General features: G+C 34.9%; 1 protein-coding gene across 1 annotated transcript in view; it reads right to left on the bottom strand.

The window, feature by feature from the left end:
- The window catches only part of LRP1B (LDL receptor related protein 1B), a 939,689-nt gene that overhangs the window by 261,876 nt on the left and 658,050 nt on the right, over nt 1–19,763 (bottom strand). Inside the window, exons 13-15 of the mRNA XM_087710921.1 lie at nt 11,801–12,020; nt 8,904–9,093; nt 2,702–2,824 (exon numbers count right to left, since the gene is read on the bottom strand). Of these exons, the coding sequence (XP_087567047.1) occupies nt 2,702–2,824; nt 8,904–9,093; nt 11,801–12,020 (533 nt within the window). The remainder of the gene's footprint in view (nt 1–2,701; nt 2,825–8,903; nt 9,094–11,800; nt 12,021–19,763) is intronic.

Here is a 19,763-nt window from a genome sequence, read left to right as displayed (position 1 = left end):
AGAATTACTTCAGTATATCACATAGATAAACCTACAGGTGGCCTTAACAACTCGCTAAAAGAATGGAAATGATCAGTTGTCTGCAAGGAGTGTAAATTCTTTCATTCTTCATCATCCAGTCAGAGTTGAAGAAGCTTCTTGGATGAGAAGTGGAATATCTTCAAAGAAAAACAAAATATCCATTTTCCTCTTGAAAAAAGCACTTTTGGAACAACCATGACCTGAGAATCTCCATAGGCATATTTCAGGACATGCTTTGAGACTCTCAAAAGCATTATCAGAGCTGTTAATTTGTGCTCTTCCCCTTTGCATTGAGACCAGAATATTAGTGATATTATATGCCCACACCAGTGTGAGTATAAGTGATTGGTGATTGTGGCCATTGTATTATACCTCAGTTTGCTTGTTTTTGTTTGGTTTTAATGAAACATTCACTGATGGTCACCAGAAGGTTTTTTTTAAGGCAGATGTCAGCCATATAAATTGGATCAATCTATCTGCAAGAACTTGGGAAATATTAATACTTTAATTACTTGTACACTGAAGAACAAGATAGATGTTCCTCAAGCTAAAAATAGATATTTTGACTAAAACATGTATCTGTTATTTCATCTTCAATTTAGTTTGGATTTAAAGTAGTTTAGGGGGGAACATATCATTAAATTTGTTTAATGTTAGCAAACAAATCTGTATTTTCATTACTAAGATATTAAAGGGAATACTTTTTCCTTCAATAATGTTACCATTTGTGTCATTTTACATACATCACAAATTTTGCTGATCTTAGATACATACTGATTCATCCAATAACTAGCACATATGATAAAAGTAAAGATGCTCTCATGTTGAGCTCTTCTGGTAAGTACACAAACACGTCACTTTAGTTTTGTGGACAATAATATGTATAAACATGGCTTATTATTATTTTCTACAGGATTTTTAGAAGTATTTATGCTAGTACGTTATGATATCCCAGGTTCTTGGAATAAATGTGATGTATATGAAGACCAATACCAGCTAAATAACTGGCAGCAGTGACTTCACATTATATATAAAATAAGGATTTGTTAGTATTGGATAGACAATTAGGTCAATTTATGTTTAGCTGTATGTCAGCTGAACATAAAATCAAAAAGGCTAAAATTATATATATGTCTATTATTTATTTTACATTTGCACAAATTTCATGGAACTTTTAAGATATTGGGAAGATTGTGTCCCAAATAAATTCCCTTTTTATGACCCTGTAATCCCTGGGTGTCAAACTCGCGCTGTCATGTTGCCGTCACATGACATATCATGATGTATTTTTCCCTTTGCGGAACTGGGGTGTGTGGCTTGCGCGTGATGCATCCAACCCATGGGCTTGAAACCCCTGCTGTAGTCCCTTAATTTGGGGTAGAGTCAATGAGATTGGATGGAACTGAGCATTTACTAGCTGGATGCCCGTAAAATTGCATCCAAAGTGAAGGGAGGACACTTCAACTATCTATTTAAAAATACATAGGAAGAAAATCCTTAAGACACTTTTAAAAATCATATCTAAAAAACTATTTTGGGATCTCACTGAGTCCAGCTAATGATAACTGAAAAACGTACACCACAAAAAGGAGCTAGCAAGCATCAATTAAATAATGAGTGTGTCAACTTTTAGATATTATTATCTTATTTTCTTCATAACATACTTATAAGCCAATAGAAAAACAGTCTCAATAAGGCCACACTACTGTGTAAAAATAAGGAAAGGAGAAAGGGAAACAGGATTCCTTCAACTTATTTTTCACTCCAGGCAGCTGCCCGAACAGATTCCTACAGTTTGGCTTGTTATTGCTTCCTTCCTAGAGCTGGAGATTAACTTGCCCAAAATGACTTTGACTTTGAGGAAGGAGTAAGAACTCACTATATTTCACTTTCTAGCCTGATCCTCTCATAATTAATCCTGTTTAAGTAAGTCCAGCTCTGGAGGACACACTGGCAACTTTAGCTTTCCAAAGGAAAGGAAAGGCAAAGGAAGGGAAGGGAAAGGGAAATGAAAAAAATACTGTTTTTCACTTTTTTAGGTCAAATTATCTAACTTAAATTACAATTGAGGTAATTTAATCTTCATTAAATACTAGATACAGTAGTAAGGTGGGGTTCACCCATCACAGTTTTGTGCTTCTGTTGTGCCTTTCTGTATTTGGCTTAAAGCAAGGGGTTCACAACTTGGGGAGTCTCCTAGTTTAATTGCTATTACTTAATGGGAAGATAGAAGCAATGTCCAGGATGTCTTTACACAATTCTGGCTGGTACTCCAGTTGCATCTCTATGTCAATCCTTTTTACCTTCTCCTTATGAGTGGAAAAATGCTGGAGGTGAGCAGAAGGATTGTGGGTGATGTTATAAGCAGAGTAAGAAAGCTTTTTCAGCCTTCCGTGAAAAAAAGATTCTTTGTAAAAAAAAAGTTTTATACACATGTGTCTTTCTCACAGATGAGAAATAAGTAATTAAGCAATTGTCATTCTGAATTTCTATTACATTTCTCAGAAGAATTTCCTTTACATCACATGAATTCCCGAGAGAAAGAAAGCTGCTTAATGCAAAATGCTGGGCTTCTTATCTGCTTGATGTTCGTGAATCCTGCTCTTTTTATACTGTATAGTTATTACTCTCACTATTTTTCCTACAGGTGGAATACAAAATTTTCTCATGAAGATCATACACATGCAGGTTGTACTGTTTTCCTCCAAATGATGATTATCAGCACAAGCACACATTCTGCCTCCAGGTATCGCTAAACACAGGGTACTGCAGCCTCCATTATTAATACGGCATGCGTTGTCACCTGGAATAAAAAAAAAGCAACCTTAAATAAAAATATCCCAAGCAACATAATGAAAAGCTGGATACAAAAACATGAGAAAATTCTCTACAGGCATACTGTTTGGATCAATGCACTTTCCTACAGTCTTATCTTTTACACTTGTAATCCACAGGGAAACACTCTGAATCAAACTTATTTGCACCTCAACCTTCCTCTTTGTCCATGATCAGAAAGACTATCATATTTTGTACAAAAGTATTTTTTTTAAAAAACAAAACAGAAAAACAAACTTAACTAATTTTAGGACAGGTCAAGAGGGTTAGTTTACACCTCATGGAGATTTCAGTGGAATCACTAACAGGATGATTAAGCAAGAAGATCAAATTCTCAGGCTCTCAATATATCACCCCCTCCCTCCTGCAGCTGTTGAGACATTTCCAAAGATGAATTGATGCAAGAATACCACTTTATTGCATAAATAAATAAATAAATAAATAAATAAATAAATAAATAAATAAATAAATAAATAAATAAATAAATAAATAAATAAGCAAATGTATCAAGGAAAATGGAATACATTGCTGATTCATTTACATTCTTTTTTATCACTTTAAGTATGATAGAATATTTGAAAAATGAATGGGGAAGAATTGCCTTCTTAAACATATAGTGAAACAGGGAAAATGCAATGTATTATTGCCTGTATTTGTTGAGAGTTATAGTACAGGAAATATACACAGAAATGCCATCAACATCTATGGCTTTTAAAAAAAACAAAAACTATATGTTGCTAGTGTTTTCATTAAATTCTACTTGAATCTAGTTTGGAGATTAAAATTGACAGTTGTGTTCTGTTCTTAGAACATATAAGAAATTTGAAGAACAATCTGTCATACATCCAAGTCACAACATTCAGGCCAAATCCAATAATGTTTTTCTTTTTTATCCCCTGAGGAAGAACATTTCAAGTGCATCAGTTAAAGTTCAGAAGAATATCTAGTATTAGTTTGACAAAATAGCTAAACCTGACTGAAAGCCTTTCTCATTGTTTGGAACTTGCCCAATTAATTCCACAAACCAAATGTTAGAGAGACCTTAGATATTTACAAGCTCCATAATACTATTTAGCTTAACTATTTAGCTATTCAGCACTGTGTCAATAAGGCTTAATTTAGATTGTTCTATTCACCATTGACTATTAGTGTGAAGCACACCTGTTAGGTATATCCATATTGATTCAACTTTATTACTTAGCCTTAAAATCAATATGACTATCAGAAGCTTCATAATAGTTGTTAGGCAACACTGACTGTATTTTCATATTCATTTATGTATCACTACCATTCTCTCAGACATGATCAGTGTGAGACACAAGTACATGTATGTATACTTGCTTATATGCATCCCTTGTTAATTTTGCCTTACCTTTATATCTATCTTTCTGTCATCCCAATAATATTTCCCATGTTCTATCTAAAATTAAATTCTATGTTCATTGAACGAGGGTCCTGTATCACATTCATTATTTACAAAACCAACAACATTGTTGGGTTTGGGTTGTTTTGTTTTGAGTCTTAGACAAAATGCCCTCCAATCTTTTAATGCTATGCATGTCTGTAGACCTTCCTTCTCACACATATTCACATACAAAAACAATAACCTTCCTAGGGATTGCATGAAAAGAAGGAAATAAATGAAGTCAATCATCCTACCAATTGGGGACCAAAGGCATTGTATAAAAATTCTTCATGACCACAACAAACTAAATTCCAGTCTATTTTTAAAAGAATTGTTGATAGTCAATGAATTCTCCAGGTCTTACATTCTGCTCAGACCTTTGTTCAATTATTCATATTATTCAGACTACTGATGCTCTATTATTTAGAAAAGCTTTGTGTACAATAGATCTGGGAATGTACTGTATATTTATAGTGCTAATAATTGTATGCATTTGGGACAATTTTTTCTAAGGAAGAGGGTAGTGTTTCATATAAAATTCCCAATATGAGAAAAAAACATGAATTGCAGTAGACCCTTATGAAAACAAAGGTTAGTTTATTATACCATAATTGTAGGTTTTTTCACTAGGAAATGCCTGATATCAACAGGAAGAGTAGTACATAACTTCTACTCCTTAATACCAAATATCATTCATAACATTTTATATGTTGGTTTAATGCATCTTGATTTCTAAATCTTGGAATCATTATATTGCAAATCATAGAAATACAATACTTACTACTGCTGCCTCAGTGCTTCCTACTAAGCAGGGCTGTCAAACTCCCGGCCCACAGGCTGGATGCATCACACGCTGGCCACACCCATGCCCGGTTTACCGAAGGGAAAAAAAGTCCTCATGCGTTATGTGACACCGCTGTGATGACATGAGTTTGACACCCCTGCTACTAAAACACAATTTTAGGTATACACTGAAAAACTTCTTTTTGAAACAGCCTAACATATTTAAAATTGCTTCTTTGCTCCTCCTAGTGGAAAAACCAGGAGTTTTTTTTTTCTCAATATAGGAACTTAACCAGGAATAATGACATTTGAGATCTGCATTTATTTATCTATATTTTACATTTCTAAGGTGCCTGTTCAATATTTTGGGACAAAATAGTTTCTAAAAATCAACATAATACTTTAATAGACAGCATAATCCAGAGGGAATAACAGCACCTCATTATTCCAGATAGACAACAGAAGCTCCACCATCCAATTCCCTAACTGATGTCCTGGCAGAAGATTAAATGAGAAGTCTATTATTCCCTACGGGATTGGGCAGCATATAAATTTATTAAATAAATTAATTAAATAAATTTATTTAGAATAATTTGTTTTTTTAAAAAAAATGTTCAAGAACTAATAACAATAAAATCTAAAATGGGGAGGGAAGCATGTATTTTAATAAGGAGAGTACTTAAAATAGCACATATGTAACCTGTTGCTCAAAATGAAGTCATGCTAATCAATTTCCTTTTAACCCCAGGTGTCAAAACAAGGATATTCAGGCGCTTTATTACTACTTCTGCTGCTTAATTTAGGTTGTATTTCTTGTGAACATGTTATATACGTTTTTAAATCAAAATCAATACTCAGATTTTTGAAGCATATAGCTACTACTACAAGTCTTGATGGATGTGTACATATGGAGATCATTGATTAAAATATGAATAATTTTGTACCAGCAGTTTTTTTAAAAAAAATTAACTAGAACACAGAACTGTTGTGATTAATTTTCTTAATGATGCTTTTAAATATCTTTGACTGGATGTTATACATGTTACTAATGGCCACACTAAAAATTGTGAGGTCTTAAAAACTCTTTAGATAGCACAGAACAAACAACTCAGTATTTTAAGTCTTTGACTCAATCTTTTATCAACACTTTATACAACAACAATAACAACAACTGATGATAATATATATATATATATATATATATATATATATATATATATGTATGTATGTATGTATGTATGTATGTATGCATGCATGTATGTATGTATGTATGTATGTGTGTGTGTGTACACACACACACACACACACACACACACACACACACACACACACACACAGAGGCGTTTTTTAAAAATAAAATCCTGAAAAGGATTTGGAGAGATGGGCAGCTGGTCTTTTTGGGGGGGAATCCCCAGAACCAGGAGCGCAACTCGCCAGCTCCTTTGAGTGCAGCCCATTCCCGCTCCCAAGAAGACTGTTTTCTTTTTAAAAATGCCTCTGCAGAGAGGCGTTTTTTAAAAAGAAAATCCTGAAAAGGATTTGGAGAGATGGGCAGCTGGTCTTTTTGGGGGGGGGGGAAATCCCCAGAACCAGGAGCGCAACTCGCCGGCTCCTCTGAGTGCAGCCCATTACTGCTCCCAAGAAGACCGTTTTCTTTTTAAAAACGCCTCTGCAGAAGCTTCTCTGTGGAAGCTTCCAAGGCTACAGGCAACCAGGAATGGGGTGGGGGAATGCCTCGCAGGTTTTCAAGATCGTCTGTAGAGGCGTTTTTGAAAAGAAAACGGTCTTCTTGGGAGGGGGAATGGGCTGCACTCAGAGGAGCCGGCAGGTTGCGCTCCTGGTTCTGGGGATTTCCCCCCCACCCAAAAAAAGACCAGCTGTCCATCTGTCCAAATCTTGTGGCTTTTCACGATTTTCTTTTTAAAAAACGCCTCTCCGGATGATCTTGAAAACCTGCAAGGTTGCTTTGGAAGGGGACAGATGGACAGCATTTCCCCCTGCCCTCCTCCCTGGGTGCCTGCAGCCTTAAAGCAAGCCTTTGCACAATAAAGAAAATCTCACGAGCGAGAGAAGTTCTTAATTGCTTTTACTGTGAAGTTGTAGAAGCTTCCGAGGCTGCAGGCAACCAGAGATGGGGTGGGGGACTGCTTCCTTGTCTTCCTCCTCCCAAAGCAACCTCGTAGGTTTTCAAGATCGTCTGCAGAGGCGTTTTAAAAAAGAAAACGGTCTTCTTGGGAGGGGGAATGGGCTACACTCAGAGGAGCCGGCGCTTGGGGCGCCCTGAAACAATGTATCCCCGCTGCCTCGTTCTACTCAGCAAGCGGGGACATCCCGTCTGTGCCCACTTCTGCTGCCACCACCTCCACTCCCAAACGCAACTGTCAGCTGCGAGCAGGTGACTGAAGCTGCTGCTTGCAGTCATTTACGGCTGCAGATAGGTTGTGCCTGTAGCGGGAAGTTCTTCGCCCTGTGAGAGCTCCTCTCCAGCACTCCTAGTTTGGTAACAACATCAGTGCTACAAGGGAGTGGGGTTGGGGGGGGAGGAGGAGAAAGTTAGGACAAAAAAGAAAAAGATAAGGAGGGAGAGGACTGTGGGGTCCTTTGGTGTTCTCTGAACGTGGTAGTTTTTAATTATTTTAGGGAAATTTTATTTATTTATTGTTTATAGAATGTTTATTACAAGAAATGTTATTCCTTTTTGCAAATGTTTTATTTGTGATGCAATATGTTGCTTTTAAGTGTTCAGACCATGTTTATGTGTCTCAAAGTGGCTGCTTTTCTATGGGCAGGCCAGGTTTGTTGCAAGGCAGTGTGTTTCACCCTCCTTGTTTAGGTAATTCTGAGGTGGTTGATGGTTCTGTGAGTGCCTATCCTTTATACACACATATATATACACACACACACACACACACACACACACACACACACACACACACACACACATATATATATATATATATATATATATATATATATATATATATATATAAATATTATATATATAATATTATATATATATTAGGGTATGGCTAGCTGTTGAGAGCTAAATAGCTTGAAATAGATCTATACTAGTCTCCCTTTATTTATTTATCAGCAGAAATATAACAAATATATATATATATATATATATATATATATATATATATATATATATATATATATATATATATATATACACACACACACACACACACACACACACACACACACACACACATCTTATATACTATATTATATACCTTATATACTATATTTTATACTTGGTTGATACCTAGGACACTGGCAGGAACCCGTATCATTTTTGAATGTTCAGTTGAGCGAGTTTCGTGTTTAATGAAATAATAATAATAATGATAATAATAATAATAATAATAATAATAATAATAATAATAATAATAATAATAATATCATCATCAAATTCTATAAAATTAGTTTTATGAAATTTCTATTGAAAACAATATAATACATGATGTTGAGGATTAACTCAAAAGTTCACACATATAGAGCAGCTAGGGATAACTTCCAAAGCAGTAGCAACAGGAGAAGATGTGGAACATATACTTATTTTATGATTTTAAAAGATGATTTGTATGCATCACTGCAACAACAGAACTGCAAAATCTTTTTCAAAACTAACCCGTTTATTTCAGTGATGACAAGTGGTAATTATCTTTCACTAAATATACTTTACACATCTGCATTGACTTAGTACTTAGAATTAATTTCACATTTAATGAATTAGTGTGTTCACAGCAGATTGAGGGAAATGTCTGAAGCAATGTTGAATGTTTACTTTTTCTATAACTACAATTATTTCAGTGTTGCATGGTGTGAATGCAGAAAATGTTATTTTCCATACCTTGTTGCTTCTGGGGATCATAAATCTGCAACCCAAAGAGGGGGGATCTCTCACTTTTCAGAAGTGTCACATTTCTTGATAGCAAATCCAGTTGGAAAATAGAGCCATTCATATAATCTGTCCAGAAAATATAATTTCTATGATATGATAGTCCAAATGGATGATTTAATTCTTTTCCACTGTAGACCACCTGCAATTGATTGACATTAAATAGTTTTAGCATTCAATAGATCTCTACATGGCTTAACATTTAATCAGAAATTAAGAAATATGTGAATGTTTGATTTTATATGTGTGCAAATATATTTAAAGTTTTCTTCACAGAAAAAATTCTACTCCAATCCCTAAAGCATTTAAATATCTTCAGATAATAAACACATTTCCTAATTTTACTTGTCAAATTTATAAAGGTTTGGGAGGAAGAGAAAATGTCCCTCCATTTCATCCTGCTAGAAAAGAATTTAATGGTTCTATCTCTAAGGCTGATAGTCTGTAGAGATTCTCAGTCATCCAGGTCATGGTTGTCCCAAAGGTGATTATTTTTATATGTTTTCCCCAAAATAAAAGAGGATATTATTTTCTTTTGACCCCCCAAAATAAATGCTTGGCCTTATTTTTGGGGAGGTCTTATTATTTTTGAGGTGCAGGATGCAGTGAGCATGGTTACTTTATGACTGCTGCTGTGTTGCAATATTTCTGGGGAAGGCTTACTTTTGGGAGAGGGCTTATTTTAGCACATGTGCTCAAAAGCCCGACTGGGCTTATTATCTGGAGGTCTTATTTTCTGGGAAACAAGGTAGGGGGCAACTAGATTTTCTTGTTTTTTCTTTGAGGATGTTTCACTTCTCATCCAAGAAGCTTCTTCAGCTTTTCTCCGCTATTCTGTCAGAGCTGATGAACCTTTTTGGCTGAGAAGTGAAACATCCTCAAAAAAGAAAGAAAGAAAGAAAGTCCAATTGCCTCTTTAAAAAGCGCCTTTGGGACTCTAAGGCTGATACATTCCTTTCAAATATCTTATTAATTATTATGATTTCTCTATTCTTTCTAATTACATTTTTCTAATAAAAATCCACACCAACATAGTATGCATATAGGCATAGATTACTAAGATTAATAGGTACTAACATTGTTACACCTTAGAAAAATGTACTGGAAAACCAGTTGTACAAATTCAATGTACTACTTGACCATAAAGATACAAACCATTGCTTAATTTCATCCAAGGGTATAAATTGTGTTCAGAGATTAACTGATTAACTTAAAGGAAACTGCAATATGTAGAAAACTCATACATTTTCTTTTTAGACAAATTCCTTATATTGGCTTTCCAAAAACTAGGGCTTCAGGTCCATTAGCTCAAAACTGGCATTGTCTTCCATTACTTTGAGTAAGTATGTTCAATCACTGGCAGTTCTATTCACAGGTGTGTGTGTGTGTGTGTGTGTGTGTGTGTGTGTGTGTGTGGAGAGAGAGAGAGAGAGAGAGAGAGGGAGGGAGGGAGGGAGGGAGGGAGGGAGATATATATATATATATATATATATCTATGGCTAGCATTAATCCTACAAAATAAAAATAGTAAGTAATGTCTTGACTAGACCTTGAGGTATATGATTAATTAATTATCCGTTATTGGTAACCCTAGAAACAAGCTCTAATGATTTGGTAATGTTTTGGATCACTAATTCTAGAAGGAAGGCATTGATAACTGATGACAAAGTTGGGTTTTGGATACAATGTAGTAAAATCAGTTTTTTCACAAGTTATTGCAACTATCATTCTAACAGATCTATCTGTATCTAAATTCAGTACACAGAAATTGCACAGATAAAATCACTGAACTTTGGCAATTATATAGAGCATATCTATGCAATGTACATAATTAAAGATAGACTAAATACAAAATAAACATCATAAAATATATTTCAGCACAGACCATTAGCTGTGTAAAAATAGCACCATCAATTTTATAGAATTGTTAAATTCCAGGCCAAATAAAACTGTAACACCTGAGACTAGGTTTTCTTCTGTGTAACAAGAATTGGTCATGCAGATAGAGACTTGGTCCAATATAAAATAAAAATAGTACCTCTACTCATCATATGAAAACAACAAAAATCAGAAGACATATTTGAAATACAGAAAGCCCAAGTGATCTCTCATATACCATTTTTTCCTATCTAATCATATAGTAAAAAAATTGAAAAGTTCATACATAAATTGTCTGATAGTACATGTATATTTGTGTGTGCATACATGTCAACCCTATTGAATAAATCAGACCAGGAATCAGCATCTGAATTAAAAACTGATTATTTTATTGAGAATGGCTATAATAGCAGAATCTTGAAAGGTTGATTGTGCTGTACCTCCTTCCCTTCTTATTCCTAAGTGAATTAGGAAGGTATTTATTTAAATTTCTTCCACACATTGTCTCATCATTATGGGCCTAAGTTTTTTTCCCCATCATTGCTTTAGTAATGGCTTTTGCCTATCTTTTTCAGGACCACCAACTTACACTCTACTGAATGAGTGTGTGTATATTCATGTGTGACATTTTTTTACGGAATGTCTAAAAATGCTGATATATGGTATCATGTACTATTATGGGCAGATACATTAAAATAATTAGTAAGGGGTCATATTAGACTTAACATGAATTTCCGTGTCTTGATTTTATGTACAGTAGAATAAGGATTACAAAAAACTTTGTATCTTCTGAAATAAATAAATAGTTTCCTTCCTTCTCTCCTCCTTCCCTCCCTTCCTCCCTCTCTTCCTTCCTTCATTCCCGCACAAAATAACACAACTGTCCTTAGACTGGATTAATAAAGAAAGTGGCAAGGTAATTCACTAAATGGGGAATCTAGGAGGGGGGGAAGTATTATATTTTCTTTTACCTTGCGGTCACTTCCATTCAGATATATTCTTTCAATATGATCATAATAGGCATCACACCAATACAATATATTACTTTGATAATCCAGAGTTAATCCATTTGGCCACAACATCTTTAATGTCACAAATATTTGACGGTTGTTACCATCCATCCATGCTTTCTCAATTCTTCCCATACTATCATCTATTTCATCTTCTTCCCAATCTGTCCAATACACCCAGCTGTGAAATGACAAATTAAAAACATTAATTGAATCATTTAATTGTTTAGTTGTAGAACTTTAATCATAAACAACCTAAAATTCCTTCATATTTTTTGTTTAAGGTTTCTGTTTTCTCTCTTCTGAGATTAATAGTAATAGTAATAATATAATAGTCATTGTTGGAGCCCTCAGAGCGATATCTAAATGACTTCCTCAGTGTCTGGAAATATTGAATTTATCAGACCTGAACACCCTAATTTTACAAAAAGCTCTGCTTGGAACTGCCTATATTGTTCAACTCTACTTTAATAATTTTAGGTCCTTACTGGCACTTTTAATTATTAAGTTTCTTCTACTCTTAGATTGTGAATTCAACTGTAGATTACCCACATGTAATATTATTATCCCAAATCCCAAAACATCTGGCGCAGCACTTGAACAGCATCAACATTGACAAAATTATCATCAGTCAATTGCAAAAGACAGCTTTACTTGGAAAAGCTTACTGTGATGTCTCTTTTACACCATCAAACAATCACATCTGACTATCTCCTGGGGAAGCACTTGATAGGTGATAAAAATATGAAATCCAGTCTACAAATCTGGGTAATTGTGAAACTTCACCTTTCACTAAGTTGACACCCACCACCACCACCACCACCACCACCACCAATTTTAATATCTTTTTAATATGCAGTGCTTGAAATCCTGGCATCATTTTTAAAACACTGGGAATATGACTCAGACCTATCAGAAAATTAAAATTAAATACCATATCCCCACCAACACTGGCAGGGCATGCTACTGTGTATAAACCCCACACTCATTAATGGATGATGTTACCTAGTCAGATAATGAAATGTCTGCAAGCAAACAACTAAGCTCAGAGACCACAAAGGACTCCAAAAATTAAATTAGGTTGGACATTCACTTATAAATTCTTGGAACATCATTTTGCAAGTATGTTGAATAATAATGCAATAGTAAAATATATTTAAGAGGTATCATGGCTCTACCTATTGGAAATATTGCCTAGCAGTTAATCCTTTATTTATTATATATGGTACTGAACTGTCCAAATTACAGCTTCAGATACAGTCAAGGCTCATTTGAGATTGCCTTTAATGAAATCTTTTTGTCAGCTGTCTAGAACTGAAGTAAATAACCTAATCAATATACTCTTTACTCTCTCCAAATGTACAATGAATCAATAGACCTTGAAAACATTTATTTGACTTGTTAAAAGGATATTACTTAAAACATTGTCCTAAGTGTTTTGTAGTTTATATCTGTCACATCCAAAACCAGGCTCAAATTATGTGGTAATGATTAATTAATTAATTAAAATATAGGCAAAATTCCAATAATATTCATTTCTAGTATGGAATTGCAATTTGGCAGTTACACTTCCTATTGTAAAGTAATACACACAGTCCTACAAAATGAGCAGTATATTTGTATCCATCAAGTCATATAAAAGGGACTTCTAGTTTGCTAAACCTGTTTTGATAAAATCTAACAGAAATACAACAATGATGGTGCGAGAGAGTGGACTAGTATGTTTCTATATGCTTAGATTTAGTAATAACTTAAAAACTGAGCTAGTTTTACATTTATGGTATATGAATCTTTTTTTTCTTTTTAAATTTTATTTTAATCACCATTATCTGTAACTTTTACACTATTGCGATTATATTTCAGAGTAGGACATGAGACAAATGCCAAACATAATTTGGTATTTCTCCCAAGTGCTGGAATAGAGAGAAGTCAGAGTTTGAAGACAGTGTTGTTGGTTGCGTTGAAGGAGTTTGGTTGTGGCACCAGGTATTTCTGCTTCTATTTTCATCTTGTTTTTATTTTTTATTTTGATATACTATTTTTATATTAAGTTATAAGCCCAGCAGAATTTTAGATGGAGCACATACGAGTAACAAAAGTATTTTAAATAAAGAAATCAATGGGGGATTTAATAAAAAAAAATAGAAAAGTGGTGAATAGCAGAAATAGCAAATGAATTAAGATCCCTAATCATTAAGGTGCCAGGCTAGAAAATGAGTTCTAATTCCACCTTAAGCATGAAAGCCAACTGGGTGTCTTTAGACCATTCTTTCTCACATCATAGGGTTGTTCTTGTGGCAGTGGTCAGTGGTGTGATTCAAAAATGTTTACTACTGGTTCTGTGGGCATGACTTGGTGGATGTGGTGTGGCTTAGTGGGCGTGGTGTGGCTTGTTGGGCATGGCTTGGCGGGTGTGGCAGGGGAAGGCTACTGTGAAATCTCCATTCTCTCCCCACTCCAGGCAAAGGTTACTGCAAAATCTCCATTTCTTCCCAATCAGGTCAGGAGGCAGAGAATAGATGGTGGTGGGGCCAGTCAGAGGTGGTATTTTCAGTTCTCTGAACTACTCAAAATTTCTGCTACCGGTTCTCTAGAAGTGGTCAGAACCTGCTGAATACCACCTATATCTTGTGGGGAAAATAGGAGAAGGCAGGTGTGCTGGTTGTGTTAGCTGCCTTGATTTATTTGTAAATAAATCAAGTCAAATCAATCAATAAATAAATTTGGGATGCAAATAAGTTAATAAGGCAAAGGTCTAGAAACCAGGATACTATGAGTTCCAGTCCTACCTTGCACATCTGGGTGACTTTGGATCAGTCACATTTTCTTATGGCAAATCGCTTTTGAAAATATTGCCAAGAAAATTGCAGGGATTTTTCCAGACAGTCAACATGAATAAGCACTGATTTAATAATAATAATCAAACAAATGCTATCTGAATTTGGTCTTTTCCCCAAACTTTGAAAGTAAAATTTGAATTGGAGTACCAAAGAGCTCCTGCCTGGAAGAGAACATGTTTGGCTGGAATACTGTCAGAATCCTGGCATGTTGCACGTAAAGGTGTTTTAGGGTATGAGTTAATAGGAAAAAATGCAAAGCTATTGATAGCAGCTTGTGATGGAGACAGCTGCCAAGGAAAGGTAAAGGAAAGAGAGATACTGAGAAGTATATTGCAGTTTGTTGGTTGCATATGAAACACTTGAATTCAAAAGGCGGAGCAAAAGATGGGTGGATGTTGTACAGATCATGCATAGGAGGAGGGTCCTAAAGTACTAGTCATGTACTACTGATCCATAAGAAGCCCCCATGTAATCCGTGCCAAAGTCTTGGATGTTTAGGAGATGACTAGCCAGAGCTCGAAGGTTGGGTCAAACTCATCATCAGTTTGGAATCCCTACACCCCTGAAAAAGACCTAAATGAAGCATCCCCCCTTGAAGTCCATTGACTCTTATCTGGAGTCCATTTGCCTTGACTGTTACTAGATCAGATTCTTGGTTAGAGATAGCATGGAAAAAACTTGCAGTGCTTTTGAATTCGATTTTGGCCCCTGGTTTCTTGCATCTATCACAATGCTTAATAGTGCTTGCTCATTTCACTCAGCTTTTCCAAACAAATATTGTGTGTGTGTGGGGGTGAGACGGTCTTTCTCGGTATATATGTGTAGGTTAACAATCGATGTTATGAAAAGTGATATATTTAAATGCAACTTGATTTTGTCAAACATCCAATATCTTGCTTTTGGCTGCATTGCACAAATGTTAAACTAGACACTGAAACTTGTGAAAGCAAAGGGAAAGCTAGTGTTATAAAGTGCATTTATCATGACATCTGATATTTTAATCTTGAGGTTATTATTATGAGTCAATGTTCTGCCATATCCCAAGCTGACTTTTATTCCAGCCAAAGCAGAGCAAATATCATTTTAATTAGCAGAATACCATAGCTGGTCAACAAATCTATCATTTTCTGGTTTTTAAAACTATAATAACACTATTTTGAAATAAGTAAAATAGTTATTTGTATGTAGTTATACTAATTGGTTTACTTGATTTCCCCAGGCAGATTTTCTTTTTCTAGCTTTATCCTGAGAAAATTTACTACCGACTGTTGTAGTATTTTGCTATGCCAAAAGTTATTGTCCTATCAAGGTAGGGAGAGGAATAGCCAGAATGCATAGCTGTTTGCTTCTTTGTACTGTATTTAATCATTTGTAATATGATAGTTATTAATGTGAGTTAGTATTATTTTCAGTTAATTGCTTTGAGTGGTACAAAAAAATAAAGCTATTAGGGAATTGGGATGTGGAAGTAACTTTTAAAAGAGGGAGGGTGATAGTGGAGTTGATTTTAAAAAAGTATACCGTGATTTGATTTAGGCTTTAAACGGGGTTACAAATAGTCCTTGAATTACAGCTACTCATTCAGCAACTGTTTGAAGTTACAGCAGTGCTAAAAATTGGTAATTCTGCCTTGTCTCCAAAGTTAGGGCTATTGAAGAGTACTGAAGAGTGCTGTCTTAAGCCCTATGTTGTGGCCAGCCACCCATCACCACAGCACAAAGCCACAGCCACCTTGCTGTGCTCTGCAGGTGTTGCCATGCCCAGCTGACCTTTTCCATTTTCCTATTGCTGAGGAGGAACATCCTATGTGAAACAGCTTCTGGCTGAGCCAGGCCTTCTTCCAAAGGTCTCCCACACTGTTTTCAAATAGTACATTGAGGCCACCAGGGCAGGAAGGCCAGCAGGGTAAACACTGTTGGATGACGCATTCAACAAAAATGGCGGAGCACAAGGCAACAAAAGAGAAGAGAGAGGGGGAGATAGGCAGCTGAGATAGGTAGTCAAAGAGAAAGTTTAACTTACCAAGGCTCGAGGCTGGGAGAGACCAGGTTGAAAGTGTCTTGGATTGGGATAGTTCCTCACCTAATGACTTCTTTAATCTGTTTAACAACAGCAATGGGGAGTGCAAAGTTTGGCATCACTAAGCAATGAAGTCACATGATGTTGCACTTTAAGTGCACATTACTTAGTGTTGGAAATTCCACTCCCAATTTCTGTTGTAACTTGATGATTACCTGAACTATACGCTGACCTTTCCTAACCTTTTCTCCTGAAAAATATATGGAAAGTGAAGTTAAAGTGATTTTTTTATAAATTATTTTGAGACAATCTAGTTTCATTCATTCATTCATTTCTTTGCTGCCCATCTCACAGTCCAAGACAACTCTGGGCACCTACAGTATTTGCTTTGCTATTAATTAGAAGCAAAACTTTTGTAGCCAAATATGTAGCTGATCCACTTTTTGTTGAACAGATGAACAAAACTTTCATTCAGCAAAATGTTTCTGATGGAGAAAGATTGGGAAGTGAATTTTGCAAGCGACTTCTCTCTCTACGGCTCTAGAACATATATGAAGTCCCTTTCAGTGGGACAAGGAATTTCAAGGGCATTGAAGAAAAAAGTTCCCTCACTTCATTCTGTTAACGATCCTATTTTTAGGGTTAAATCTGTTCAGACAAGGAAGGATCCAATTGAAAAAAGTGATGAATCTCAATGAACATTGGTGTGTATATATATATATATATATATATATATGTATGTATGTATGTATGTATGTATGTATGTATGTATGTATATATGTATGTATATATGTATGTATATATGTATATGTGTATATGTGTATGTGTGTATGTGTGTATGTGTGTATGTGTGTATGTGTGTGTGTGTGTATGTGTATATATGTATATATGTATATATGTATATATGTATATATGTATATATGTATATATGTATATATGTATATATGTATATATGTATATATGTATATATGTATATATGTATATATGTATATATGTATATATGTATATATGTATATATGTATATATGTATATATGTATATATGTATATATGTATATATGTATATATGTATATATGTATATATGTATATATGTATATATGTATATATGTATATATGTATATATGTATATATGTATATATGTATATATGTATATATGTATATATGTATATATGTATATATGTATATATGTATATATGTATATATGTATTATATTTATGCTGATAAATAAATAAAGGGAGACTAGTATACCGGTAGATCTATTTCAAGCTATTTAGCTCTCATCAGCTAGCCACACCCTTGTTGGGAAGCGAAATCGAATGTGGCTAGCTGATGAGAGCTAAATAGCTTGAAATAGATCTATACTAGTCTCCCTTTATTTATTTATCAGCATAAATATAACAAATGTAACAAAAAGGCAACAGTAAAAAATATTGGGTTTCTGTCTGGATGGTCTCTTGTGACGAGCCGAAGACAGAGAGTGGAAGTGTGACCTTCCTCCCATATTTGGGCATATATATATATATATATATATATATATATATATATATATATATATATATATATATATATATATATATATATATATATATATATATATATATATATATATATATATATATATATATATATATATATATATATATATATTGGAAAAAAACATTTTACAAATGTTTACTTCCCTCCCCCTACCCTCCCCACCCAAACCCCACCCCACCCCAACCTTCCCCCACCCCCGACTTCCCAGAACCAATACAGGGTATAAATCTTTAACAAAAATATTCTAAAATAAACTTTTTTAAAAAAAGTTAATATCCTCTTTCATTTGAGCTTTAACTCCTCTTTGCTAGGCTAGCTCTAAACAGATTATGTCATTCCTTGTTTCTTCAGTCATAAGCTATCTGGAATTTCTTAGTCCCATATTTATTTTGAGTATAGTCAATCCATCTTCTCCACTCCAATTTATATCTCTCATTGGAATGGTCCTTGAGATATGCTGATATTTTAGACATCTCTGCTGTTTGTTACTTTTAATGTCCATTCTTGAATAGTAGGCAAATTTTCCTTCTTCCAGTATTGCGCCATGCATATATATATATATTTTAATGTATTATTTTGGTTCATACAACTGATACTTTTCTGGGTTACCTTGATTGAATGTCCCTGGTGAACTGAAAGCTCAATAATCATCTCCAAATAGCCCATAATGGACAAGCACTACATAAAATCCCATGTACACTCTCTCCAATCCTATGCTTATGCATTTGATTTTCTATCCAGTTTCAAGGCTTACACATACCTATATTTACATACAAATATGCACATATCACACACACACAGACACACACATATACATATATACATATATACATACACACACACACACACACACACACACACACACATATATTGCTGCCATGGTTAGCACAGTCACATGGTCATCACTTCAATGTTTTCTGACTTCCTACCAAGAAAGTCAATGGGGAAGCAGGCAGGAAGTCAAAAGTCGTTCCTGCTGCCACTGCTTTTTTGTATGCCCACAGCAGCGATGGGTTCCTGCCAATTCTAACCTCTTCTATAGAAGAGGTTCCACAAATCTACAGTGCCGTTTAGAACCTGTTTCAGCTCCCTCCCCCCGCCCGTCCGCAATGAAGAGTGCGGACGGGCGGGGGAATTCTGGGAGGAATTCTGGGAGTTGAAGTCCACAAGTCTTAAAGCTGTCAAGTTTGAACACCCCTGGGGTTCTTTTCTAAAGGGTTAGGAGTGCAAGGGTCTTGTAACTTGACAGCTTTAAGACTTGTGTCTTAAAGGTTCCAAAAAGTTTTGAAACCCACCACTGGCCCACAGTCATTCCGTTTCTCTGTTTGGGTATGGAAATATGTTTGAAATGATGACACAATAGATCAGAGGTTGTCTAGCTATAACTACAAGTTTAATCCTTTCTATTTCATTTCATTACACACACACACGATATTGAATCAAATCTACTGACTGTATAAATGACAAATGACAATGACCTTAGCCGACCTTTTGTAAATAATTTGTGAATCTTCCTAGTGCATTTTCAAA

The sequence above is a fragment of the Thamnophis sirtalis genome, unplaced genomic scaffold (assembly GCF_051295495.1).
Source record: "Thamnophis sirtalis isolate CommonGarterSnake01/CBP01778 unplaced genomic scaffold, rThaSir2_p1.2 scaffold_1, whole genome shotgun sequence".
NCBI classification, from domain to species: Eukaryota; Metazoa; Chordata; class Lepidosauria; order Squamata; family Natricidae; genus Thamnophis; species Thamnophis sirtalis.
The sequence above is the reverse complement of the archived record's forward strand: the minus strand, read 5'-3'. Positions and strand labels throughout refer to the sequence as shown.